The following is a 13,196-nucleotide window of genomic DNA, read 5'->3' as shown; positions in this document are numbered from 1 at the left end:
CATAAAAGAAGACAAGGCTTAATGGAATATCAATGTTCAATAGTTTGAAATTGTTTGGAGTCAAAACAAATGTTCATTCTTATCATATTAAAATATTTAAAATTGTTAGAGCAATTCTAATCTATTCTATTTTGACAACAAATGAAAAATTAAACACAAAAAATAAATCTGGCTTTCACATCAGTGTGAACAAACACACAATTCTATCACTCTGAAATCAAAAGATCTGGGTCAAAGATCTGGGGTGAGTTCACTTTATTTTAATGGCTTGGCTTTCTGAACAGAAATGCACATTTCAATTTTCATAAGAATCCCTATCATTTTCTTTCAGTTACAGCATGTCTAGAAACTGATATCTATTCCTTAGATATAAAAAAATAAAACAAGAATACCTATCTGCAATAAAAATTAAAAATTAACCATGGATATTTTCTCAGAAAAAAACAAAAGGAAAGAAGCAAGAGCCTTCATCTACTTTTAAATACATTTTCTTCTCTGGATCAGAGCCACTCACTTTACAAGAAACTTTCAGAAACCCAGCTGTTATGTTATTACCACAATGGGTGTTCTTTTGTACAAGATCAAGCCCAAAGCTCCTCTGCTGTTGAATGTGCTTGAATATGTCTTCTAAAGAACAGTTAAAGTGTGGAATGTTAACACTTGACCACACAACAAGAAATCTTAAAGCAGTGTCACGTACATTAAAACAGTACCTGACATTTTAATCATCATAAAATGAGAATCTTCATACGTCTTTAAGTAACATTCATAATACAAAAAACACTATTAAAGGTCTTTAAAGAAGCACAGTACATAAAAAGCTGTAATTGGAAGATGACATGAGTACACTGGATAATACAGTAAACAGCATCTGGTATAGTGTAACCCATCTCAAAACTTTAAAATACTAACCCTTGCTTAATCTTCTGTTTATTTTAGGTCAAAGAAGGATAACTTGAGCCTTATATCAGCCAGAGCCTAAGGGCATACTTTAGCCATGCAAAACTTTGCACAAGGACAACAAAAACCCACATACCTACTTTTAAATGAGATAGTGTCAACTCACAGCATACTTAAAGAGTGACATGCACATGTGGTGTGAGAGTCTAAAGTAAATATCTGGTGTCAAATATTGCTGATTCTTCCTCCAATAACTCTTCATATTTCACATGTAAACATGTCACAGAAATAAAATTGTATTCCTTTATTACAGAGGAAATTGGCAACTATCTTTTCATATAAAATGCTAAGCCATAAACTGCAAATCAGGCACTCATTAATTATTAACTGCAGAAATATATACATACACAAAAATACATATAAAAAGACATCATGCAAAACTAATTTACCATACCCTAATGGTAAAAAGACCAATCAGACCAGGCCAAACCATGGGGATTTTCAAAATCAAGGCTTAAAAATTTAAAGCAGATGACAGTACTGAGTTAATAAAAGAAGGGTATTGTGAAATCCTTAAGAATTCAGAAGTGGACTGACAACATATGCACTGCATCAAAGCCTGAGCTGTACTGTGAACACATCAACCTAACTTTTTGAGAGTTAGAAGGATTTGTCAAAAAGTATAAACTGTTGCTACTGTATTTTGGGTGTTGAGGTAATTTCCAAATCAATTTGCAGCTTGCAGAGTAATTGAATGGGAAAATGAGGTCTGCTTTAAAAACGATTGCTTTAAAAGGCACTATATTACATAAAATTATTTATGGTGATTAAAAGTTATTAATAATGATTGATAACTCAAATGATAACTCAATTCTTTCTAATCTTGTTCAGTGTGGGAAAGAAATGAATTAATATTCAGACCAATAATGTCACTCACAGGCTCCCACCTGCACTTTGTACTGCCAACACCCACCTCTTATCTCACTTAATAACAGCCCTTCCTCACTCACGTTTTGACTACATAGAATCTGCTATTGTGTATACTGCCTTGACCAGTCTTTGTGTCACTGATCAACAGTAAAAAACATTTACTAAAGTGCTCTTAAGGAAAAAAAATCTAAGATATGAAGTGCTTAAAAAAAAGTAAAAAAACACATCTATACATGTAGCTTTTGGGAACAGAAGAAATGAATTGGCTAAATAACTCATCACTTCTCTGTCTTAAATTACTTGAATAACCATATCTTAGGAATAGGCATATTCTAATGTTTTAGCAAAGAACGCTCCAAAAATTAAGAGCATGTAAAAAAAGTATATACATTTCCGGCACCCTAAAAGAGACAGAAACAGCATGATGTTATCCCACATGGATTAAACCTTCAGCGTGTAAAAAAATTACATGACTTGGGAGAGAAAGAGAAAGAGTAGATTCCCACTTTTCTAATTGTAACTGGATTGCACAATGTCTCTCATTTTCCCATACTGCCTGTTTTTGGATTGGCACAGGAAGGTGCTGAGTGTTTTTCTTTTCCAGAAAAGGATTCAGTACTTGGGCACTTTAGTGTAGTCTTCCTGGTGTATGCTCTTGCAAAGGCATATGGATAGGATCATCCCCAGCAGCTGCACAGTAAAAACAATGCAAAAAAAGTGTGTCAAATCAAGTAAAACCTGCTGAGCAAGCATCTCTGTGAGAGAAACAAATCATGAAACAAAGCTGCTGACTAAAATCTATTTTAAACTTAACTAAAAATGGAATGCAATTAAAAAAATATTCAGATTTCATAATTGAATGTTGAAATTAAGTGACAAAAATGGTTGATACATTCATAAAATGTGTGGGTTTTTTTTAAAGACAACTCTGGCCTTTGGGTACTGGAAATCATCAACAGCTTAAAACTAAGAAAGGACAAAATGGTTCAGTTAAATCTTAATTGGATCAGTTTAACTGTTCTCCTGGGGGCAGAGACGTTTATAATTCACAGAGAGAATCTTGAGGACTACAGTGTAAAGAGAGAAGGGAGAATACCAATACGTGCTCTGGAAGAACTTCAGGGCAGGCTTACTCCCTGTAGGAGTGACAAAAAAGTTAAGAGATATTCTGATTGTAGATTATAAAAAAGTTAAAAACCTCAATGACTGCCACTCCAACGCAGACTCCAAGAATAACTCCAGAGTTACTGAGGATCCAATTCTCCACACTTGAAGCACATCCCTGAAAGAATGAGAGCAGGAAAAAGGATGACCACCCTGAGCAGCAAGAACACACTCTTTCTAATCATAGCAGAGGATACATCTCTGAATGCAACAATAACAAACTACCTTCTGGGTATTGTTGCAGACCAGTTTTCAAATATTTCAGAAAGAAAGGGCCCTGAACCTGCAGGGTTCTAAGTGTCTTTTTCTTCATTTCGCTACAAGAAAGTGTTGGCAGGAAGTTCAGTGTTCTTGTGAAGTACATAGAGAAATATCATGGAATATCAGTCACTTTGAGACTTAACCTTCTGCATTTGCTGTATAATACAGGGTAATAACTAATCCAATTCCAACAAAGTCATTATTTTTGTTAATTTGACCATGCTTTTAATTACATGGTAATTTTAACCTGCTTTCACAGGAAAGATAACAGGCTTTGGGTGAATCCAGGCTGAAGGAGGATAGTCCCAGCCTTCACCTGGAAGCTGCAGAGAGATGGAAAAGAAGGCTGTGCGACTAATGTACATCAGTGTGTCGAAACTCGGCCTTACCATGGTGTAGACCGGCCACTGCTTGGATTCACTCTGACAGAAGCCATTGTTTGGTACAGAGGAATTTACAGCAGTCAGGTTGGCACAAGAGCAGGGATACTCGGATTTGGAGTTGTTCTTAAGCACCGGGTTCTCTGTCCAGTTCCCTGGGCCACTCCAGCCACAGCAGTGAATCTAGAAACAAGAGCAGGGAGGATGACGGACACCTTTCCTATTAACACAATGCTATGAGTCCCACTACAGACATGCAAGACCAAATGGCTTTATTCCAGCATATCTCCATTTGTTCTGTAGCATTTTTACTCAAACACCATGTTTCCTTATTAAAAGAAGGAAAGGCAATTCTCACAGCTCACAGCAGGAGAATATAAAAGGGAAAAATAAACTACTTCTATCTTTACAATAAAACGGGGAAACTCTGCCATCTCTTTTTCTCTTTATAAAAGAAACACCTCAACATCTTTTCTGTTGTACTGAAATGTTTTTATCCATTACATGTCTGTATTTGTCATCAAGGTTACTGCTGTACATTGACACAAGAAGAACAGACAAAGAAATACGAAGAATTGCTTCTAATCTGGGTTCATTTCCGAACAACGATGCTCCATCACGAGGTTTCGTGGTCGACCTTAGGGTGATGAAGAAGCAGTTTGTGTAGATTTCATAAACAACTAAAACAGCTGAAACATCAAGAAGGAAAGCTCAGAAAATCTCCATTAGCTGAAAGCAGGAAGGATATAGAGGCTGGTGAATTTACGTGAGGGGAAACAAGAGTTATCCTATTATGTTTTCTGCTAAATAGATAATTTCTTTATTCAAGCAGTTTATCATTCCATTCTGAAAATAGATTTAGAATCCCACATCATAATATGGGTATGATAAGAGAATTTGTTTTCAAAAAGTTTTCTAAGGTACTGTAACAAGCAACATCCTTGTTTGAAGCCCAAGTTGCATTCAGGAAGAGTAAAGCTACATTATAACACCATTTTATTTTAGTGCTCTTCAAGAAACTCACAATGTAGTACAATATTACACACACAATACTGTATATAACAATCACATGAAGTGAAAAATATCCCAGTGAACTTGAGTTTGTGAAAACAAGTGTAAAAATAAATTATGGATTGTATATGAAAAGGTCTTTAAGCAAGTTTAGCAAGTCGACAAACAGCAGTGCACATGAGAAGGCTCACTGTCTCCATTTGTAGAACCCAGTCTTTAGCAGAGTAAGAACCAACACAACTCAGATTAAGATCTGAACTATTTTCATTTAATAAATCATTAAAATAATCTAGAATCAGACCATTCCATGCCTTAAGCACACACCTTAATGTCCACTCTAAATTTCACATTATGTCTAATTTACAGTATTGATAGGGGTGCTGAATTTTGAACATACTGAAACCACCACAGTACCTTAGACGATATCCCAGACAATAAGGCATTATAGTGACCCAATCTTGATTAAACAAATGCATGGATCAATATTTCAGCATCAGACAGAAAGAGCCAGGATCTTTACCAAGCAATGTTCCACAGGAGGAAGATACCTTTGTGGCACTCCTAACATGAACATCAAATGACAGAATCAAAAGAAAGGCTAAGGGTTCTAAGAGTCTTTAGAAATTCATCAAAGGTTTGATTTCAGCACAGTCAACACGTGCAAAAGCTGTGATGCAAAACTGATATGGAAGCCTCAGTCTTTAGCTCAGTCACAGTTCAGCTTAATAACGTGCTTATTCCAGAACGATAACCTGTAAACTGCAGAAACTGCCACAACAGTATCTGAGTTGGTCTAAAAATAAACTGGAGTATCTTCAGTTATCTTCACAACAATGAAACCCAAGTCCATGAAGGCAATTAATCTGACCAAGAGGCAATGTATAAAAACTAACATATATAAACAAACATTCCCGAATGCTTGACATTTAAGTATGGATGCTGTTTGGAAGGGTGGATAAGCTGCAAAAAGCTATTTTCTTAAATCAAATGTACTGACTTCAGGGTTTTAAGTGTTTGTGCCCGCACTATTAAAACCCCCATTAAAATGGCCTGGCATCATCATTGGCCTTGAAGATAGTTGCCAATTAATAAAAATCCCTCTATTGTACAAAACATAGTTTTTATTTACTTTGAATTGTCTGTGTTTTGCTGAATTTGGAAGCCAATATTATCCCTTTTCACCCCTCTTGTGAAATCACCACCATTCCAGCCAAGACATATCAGGATCCAAAGAAGCACAGTCTCCCATAGCGACATGTGATAAATGGACAATCTCTTTTCCGTTCTGAATAATTAACAGAAAGAGTTTAGGTTACAGCTGGAGAAGGACAAGAGCTCCCTCAGTTGCCGTTAACTAGGATATTACCGTTTCATGAAAAACAACCAACTTCCATCCAAACCCCCTAACACTGCCGGCAAGAGCCACAACAGCAGGTTTTCCTGCAGTGACCATGCCATTACTCACACTTCTCTGAATGTAGTCCCAGGCCGCGTCCGCTGTAGTGTTCCCCTCACGATAGTCCAGAATTATTTTTTTAACAATGACTGACATCTCATCTTTCAGCTGTCAAAGATAAAATGGAAAAGTAAACAACCACAACAAACATTTTCAATTTTTTTTAATTGTTTACTTCATGTATATACTACATAAACAGTATTTTGACTCTCTCTTCTTTGCCAGGGCTCTCCAAGGTGAAGATGGCTTTTGTAGATTTAAAACTTAAAAAAACGTTTTCAGCAAAATCTCTGCATCTCAGAGGTAACTTCTGAATGATAATTGCTCTGGAATGAAGATGTCACATTAAACAATTACAATATTTATTCAGAGGAGAGTAAAGAATTTGATAATGCTATAAACACTACTGTAAGTACTTTAACAATAAGCATTACATGAATTGTTCCGTTTTCACATTTCTTTTTTAATTCATATCCTTTTGATTGAAGATTTGCATGAGTCATAGTAAGACTGCTAAGAGTTCGATGCTGTTGTGAAGCTCATAGCTTATCATATCTAAAGGAAGCACACAAAAGAAACTAACCTAGTATTACACAAGATTTTTTCCCATTAGTGATTGTTACTATTTCAAAGGGTAGCTTGATTAGAATCAAGACTGCAGTGCATTAGCATAAACAAAAGCATAGGACAAACAGAATACAACATAAAGTACAAATAATCTTACAGAACAATGTATAACATGAGAACTTGCTGAAACACAGTCCTGATTCTCTCTCTCTCCATGAAATATCTGCCGGTCCTGGTTGCAGATCTAGAGATGGACTTTCAGAAATTGTATCTTAAAGTTTTTTTTTGTAATAAAGCAATTTTTATAAGTGAGGCCTGCCTTGCAGTGAAATGCATTGTAGCAATTAAAAGAAGGAAAAGGCATTTTGGGTTCTGCCCATGCTGCCTTTGTATTTCTCTTTGTAATAACAATTAAATTGTGACAAACCTCTTTATCCAAATGAACAGGATTAGAGAGGGATTCCCTGCACAAGAATAACTACCTTCTGCTCTTGGTAAAGGTTTATGACTTCAGGTCTACAAACATGATACACACCTGTATAGGGCTTAATGGTTAACTGAGCACCCTAGCACAGAATGATTTAGATCTTAGCAAATGAGTGCTAACATAAACCTCAACCTGTCTAATTTGGCAATAATCCCAGTGACTGTTGAGTCAGTGCAACTGAAAGCAAGAGTTGCAATTATCAGAGTTATTATTAGAGAAAAAAGAAGATCACACCTTTGCTTGTTGTGTGTGCATGAGCTGCAAAACTGCACTCTCTCTTAAGAAATCTATTTTAAATTCATTTGTGATCTTTGAGACTGTGCAAAAGAAAAAACAGCACGTCTTTCTTTATCAGTTAGTCACAATATATTGCAAATAAAATGTCATTTGCCTTGCTGTTGTTTTCCCCTTTCTTACCAAACCAATATTATTCCGAACTGTGGTGCAGAACAAAAACGGACTGCTTTCCACACATGAAGAAAAAGGTTATGAAATAAAGCATTACTTGAGATTCTGTAAAGGAAAGGGTCATGTCTCTCTGAATAAAACCACCCTGTCTTCCTTTAGGAATAATTAAATAAAAAAGGCACTCGAGAACTGAATGTGCATCTTGGAACAGACAGGAGTGTAAATCATTCTTCATGGTCTTTCCTGGTACAGATGTTTCCCTTCAAATCCTCAGATAGGCTCTGCCAGTCTAATAGCAGCTGCAGTCTACGTTCTGTGCCAAGAACTGTGGGCTGCAACAACAATTGTCCTCAGCTTCACCCTTTGGGTGCTGGTACTGTGCATTCCTTAAACCCCAGTGCTCTTTACTGGATGGGGATGAAGATGTGATTCACTGTGGCTAGGCCTGCACTGAAATAACAAGCCTGTTAAACACTTCTTCCTAGCGTGTATGTGTTGCTGGGGACCGTTATTCTTTCTTTGAGCAGCCAATAGCTTTTACATGTACTTTTGCTACAGCAAATAGAGCAACCTGGTTACTTACAATGACATTGGTTTATTTAAAGTAAGTTATTTCACAGTAATTTTGATTCTGTTCTGACTACAGATGACTGTTGTGCAATTACTGAAAAAAGTGCAGTAGAAAAGGGGCATTATTTGAGGTTAATTTACTTTTGGGTAATGAGCTTAGTGTTACCAGCTTTTCTCAATTTTAAGAAAAAAAGACTCCAGCTTCACACCAGCACAAGTACGCGCAGTGGAAATTCACAGGCTGATACCCTTTTTCCAGTTCCCCCTGCTCTGACATCACTTTCTCCTTCTGCTTATTTTACCAGATTGTGCTCGCAGTTTTTTGCTTGTAAAACAGCTGCAAGGCTGTGGTTTTCAGGCCTGCACTTTTCCCCCCCCCCCACTATTTCCCTTCCTTTTTCACTTACAGAAGGGTCTTTGCAAGACAGAAACATTTTACAGTAAGTGAGAAAAGTGGAGATTAAGACTGAGATTAAGATTAAGAATTTATGAAAGTGATTAAATCTCATTAGTGAAAACAAACAAAAAAGACAAAAATAAATCTATATTATCCTACAAAACAAACGAAGTAGAGTAAAAAAAAAACAGATTTAACCATGATAAACACTTTCATGGAATTCTAAACAATTATAATGCTTTTTCTTTTTTCAACAAACTCAATGTGGAATCACCAATACTGTGACAGCTTTACAGCTACAATCACTTTAGCAAATGTGGAGAGGGAGCTTCATGTGGTGCCCGACATGCCCTTTTACCACAACCATTTACCATGTGAAGTGCTGCAAGTTTCACAGTGTCGTAACAGGAAAGTGAACATCAGCTCTCAAAACAATGACTCTCGCATTGACATCGCTATAAGAATGCACGGGCTCTGGGCAGAGAGATACTCACCAGGTCTCGCTGGAAGTAAATCAGGACAGCAGCAGTGATTTGGGCAATCAGTATCAAGAGGAGGCAGGTGAAGTACTGAAGAGAAAAGGAAATGACACTTTCTAGGGAGCGAACTAGCCAAGCAATTCTGTAGCATCCTTCCTTTCTCAATAAAAGAGCTAATCCATCATAAAAAGAAACCATTCTTCTCCAAACTGAGTGTACTGGGCTCATTTGCACCTTCTCTGTAGCTCATCATGTTGCTACAGCTGTAGTGGGTAGTAGCCTTAAAACTAATTTAAATCACAGCAACTCATCTAGCAGGTAACATGTTTTAAAGCCATAGTCAACTTTATTGCCAAACCAATCCTTCGAGTTACTAGGAATTTTTTTGTGGTGCACTCAAAGTAACGCAAAAACAGAAAGACAGATACTAAGGAGAAAGAAAAGGTATAACATACACTTATCATATAAGAAATAGAGTACAAGACTACATTACAGTGAAGACATAAATCCTCTAATTTACCAAAACATAATTTTACAACAGTGTTGAGTTAAGAGACTGAATAGCCTCAGGATCCTCTGTTAGATTTGATGCATCTTAACCTTGTTCCCAAGGGAAGGAGCTCAGACAAGGGAAAAGCTAGGTGGGAGTTTCAGAGATTTCCGATTGAAATGTGCAGCTTTCAGGCTAACAACAGATGGCAGGTTTGTGTCTGTGTTAAGTGGTAGTTTTTAGTTAGTTTTTGACAAAACAACTGATCTTTAAAGTAAAAATGGCGAGGATACTGTAGTTAACTCTGAGCTTCAACACATGTTATCACACGAGCAGGTGTGGAAGTAAGTGTCTGATATTTTATAAAAAAGTCTGTTGTCAGGCTGAGGAAAAACACTCCAAGCCAAAAAATTCCAAAACTGAAAATTATTGCCTGTACCATATTGCTGGGTGCCATAGTTTAAGACAGTTGGAGTTCATACTCTTGCAGAATTAAAGATTACTGCAGTGAATGGCATTATTTTCAAGACGGCGTAGATTCTCTTGACTCATTAAAGCCAACCTTGTCTGGAAACTAAGCAGTGAATTTTCAATGTAAATTGCAAAAACAACTCACCAAACCCAGAAGGCACCTGATCTCATAGATGGCACCAATACAGCCCAGGAATCCCATCAGCATGGACAGTGAGCCCACACTGATCAGAATGTAGGAGCCCACTTTCAGGGATGTGGAAGACTGCTCTGTGAAGGAAACGGAACAGGGACACCGGAAGGTTAGTACTAGACCATCTGGCTCTTTGAGTTTCAGCCCTTACTTCAGTTTTCATCATATACCTCAACAATAACACGGCCAGTGTCACAACAAAACAGCTTGGAATCTGCAAATAAGTCCTTAAATAACAGGAAAAAGGCCTGCGCACCTCTTGCATAAAAGAGGATTTTGCTATTATTATGTTTTATTTTGCTAAACACCCAATTGGACAAGGCTTTCAAAGCCTACAAAGCGCTTTAAAATACACACTGTTGAGGCATGGTATATCACATTATTTGCAATTAATAAATGATTCAGTAACTCAAACAGCCCTAATTAAGTTGGACTGACAGAAGTCATTACACTTCTAAATTGTTTGTTTAGCCATCTTGGCTGAGACAAGGACAACCTGACTGCAAGAATGAGCCCATCAGAACCAACCCCCGGGTGAAAAGAGTACAAGAGCTTCCGCATGGGTGATGAGGTGGAGAGGGATACAAGTAGCAAATGCAGGAAAGTTGTTAGAAACCTGACACTTATGCGTTGGTGAAGGTAAGTGTGTTACAGCGTTCGAGCTTCCCTTCTCCCGAACTTTCCTTAAAACGTCCATAAAATACACTGATGATTATACGATTAAATAGTCATCTGTAGCGATTTTAATAAATAGGCAGCAACTTGGCACGGTTGTTAGCATTCCTGCCTTCCAGTGCTGGGGCCCTGGGTTCAGTTCCGGACTCGAGCTTCTATCTTGTTTGAATGTTCTCCCAGTGTTTGTGTGGGTATTCTCTGGGTTCTCTGGTTTCCTCCCATAGTCCAAAGACATGCCGATGGGTTAATTGGCTTCTAGGAAATCTGGCCTAGGTGTGAGTGTGTATTTGTGCCAGTGTGTCTGCCCTGGGATTGACTGGCATCCTGTCTAGGGCGTGCCCCGTCTTGTGCCCATTGCTTGCTGGAATTGGCTCTGGCTCTCCTGCCGCTCTGATTTGGATGAAGCTGCTGGAAAAGAGATGGATTTTACTTTTATTATTAAATATTTGGACCCATTCTGTGAAGTGCTCTGTTCAATTCTGCACTGTTCCCCTGAAAAATAATCGAACATTTAGCCTAAAATTACACATATCTTCTAAAAAGCTCCTGACACTTGTCATGAAACGAACATAGGAAGTAAATTCTATTGTACAAATAGTTGTGCAACATAATGACCTTTTATCTGACAAAACGCTAGTATACCTCCCCCTTTACACACTTGCTTTCAAAGGTCTTTCACATCGTGTTTCTTTCTTTCATAGGGAACAATAGTGAAACACAAATCTGAGGATACAAAAACAATATGGGGGATAAACAGAATGTGCAATAAAATCATCTATCACATTTAAATATGGTTGCTGATCTATAACATTGGAAAGGAAATAACAGAAAAATAAAGATAAATTGAAATCAGAAGACACTAGATGCAGATATCATGAATGCTCTTAATAGTGCATGACCATACAGTGTTATTGAAGTGGGGCGTCCTCATCTTTCATGACAAACTGGAAGAACAGTGCTTTGTTGGATGGCTGGCATGACTGTGTACTACACTATAAGTAAAACTACTGCACTACCATGCTCGCACATTTCATGGTAAAAAAATACATTCAAAATATCTTGCTTTGGAAGCGCCCAGCTGGCCAAAAGAAGTTCATACCAAGCACAGCAGACAGAAACAAGAAGTTGCCCATGAGCCAGACATTCTGCGGCTCTTTTGGTTCTCCAAAAGAAATGGCTTTTTTCTTACTCGGATATCAGTTATGCCCAACGCTGACAAAAAGCAACTTTTAATCTCACCACAAGGTTTCTAAGAATCGAAACCTTTTACAGGAGTGCCATCAAACAATGATGGCTACATACAAAATATAGTTGATCTTTTTCTCTCTGGACATTCTTTAGAAGACTAAGGTGTTAGAGTTGAGACTGACATCCCCTTGAGCTACATTGTACGTGATGTACGTTCAGCCTGTTAAGGAATGTGCTTGGAGCAATTGAAGCTGAGATTTCTCAGGTTCCAGTTTGAGCTGCCATCAGCTGGTTGTGACAGATTCTCCAGATCACCATGCACGATTTGGAAAGTGCCAGGTTGATAGGGATTTTGATCCCTAAACTTCCCTTGTCCTTCAGGTTAAAGGGTACTTCTGAGATCCTTCATGTTCCCTTAAGCTTGCAGTGTTGGCAATGGAAGACACACTGCTCCTCCAGATAGTGATCAATATCGAGCAAGACAGCAAGACTGTGGAGCTTAGACGATGAATGGCTCTGATAAGTGTGAATGTGATAGGACAGCAGGAACAGGTCCTCATTCTCTTCTAACTGCACAAGGGTTGCAGCAATAAGCTGAGTTAAGTGGCAAGTTACAAAGTTGTAAAATAGATCAGAAATGATCATTTTCGATTGCAGACAAACATCAATACACCAAATATCGGTATAGTACAGTATGTTATTTTCTTGACCACCACAACTACTTAAGATACAAAACAGATGGAAATGTATGTGTCAAGTAATGTTTTGATCTGTAACAGGTCAGTTTCTGTTACGAAGTTTGAAAAGTCTCTTGTTTTAAATATTTTAGTGTACAGCATGTAATTTTACAGATTGTTTACAGAAAAGGAAAGAAAAAAAACATTCAGTTGAGATAAGAACTACATTTCATCCTAAAAGAAAATATTACGATCAGAACTAAAGACAAGGAATCAGAATTCGTTTACCTCAGCATAATGCAGTACAAAAAATCTGAAGCAGAGTTGATAACCTCAGCCTGAAGAATAGGCAGCCAAACATCTCTAGGCACAATCTTAATACTCATCTCTCTGCTGCGCCAACTATAAAGCAGACTAGCTGGCTTTTTAGTACAAGGTGGCTTATGTTAGAACTTGTTATTCTTCTTCATTTACTGTACAGTTGGGAACTAG

At 37.5% G+C, this 13,196-nt stretch overlaps 1 protein-coding gene across 1 annotated transcript in view; it reads right to left on the bottom strand.

Moving 5' to 3' along the window:
- Positions 1-240: 240 nt before the first annotated feature.
- The window catches only part of LOC148819446 (CD82 antigen-like), a 30,292-nt gene continuing 17,336 nt past the window's right edge, over positions 241-13,196 (bottom strand). The window contains exons 4-9 of the mRNA XM_088935050.1: positions 10,117-10,241; positions 9,026-9,100; positions 6,112-6,210; positions 3,645-3,818; positions 3,029-3,112; positions 241-2,520 (exon numbers count right to left, since the gene is read on the bottom strand). Coding sequence (XP_088791176.1) covers positions 2,443-2,520; positions 3,029-3,112; positions 3,645-3,818; positions 6,112-6,210; positions 9,026-9,100; positions 10,117-10,241 — 635 coding nt within the window. The 3' untranslated portion in view covers positions 241-2,442. The remainder of the gene's footprint in view (positions 2,521-3,028; positions 3,113-3,644; positions 3,819-6,111; positions 6,211-9,025; positions 9,101-10,116; positions 10,242-13,196) is intronic.

Source organism: Atractosteus spatula, chromosome 16 (genome assembly GCF_055471065.1).
Source record: "Atractosteus spatula isolate fAtrSpa1 chromosome 16, fAtrSpa1.hap1, whole genome shotgun sequence".
Taxonomy (NCBI): domain Eukaryota; kingdom Metazoa; phylum Chordata; class Actinopteri; order Semionotiformes; family Lepisosteidae; genus Atractosteus; species Atractosteus spatula.
The sequence above is the reverse complement of the archived record's forward strand: the minus strand, read 5'-3'. Positions and strand labels throughout refer to the sequence as shown.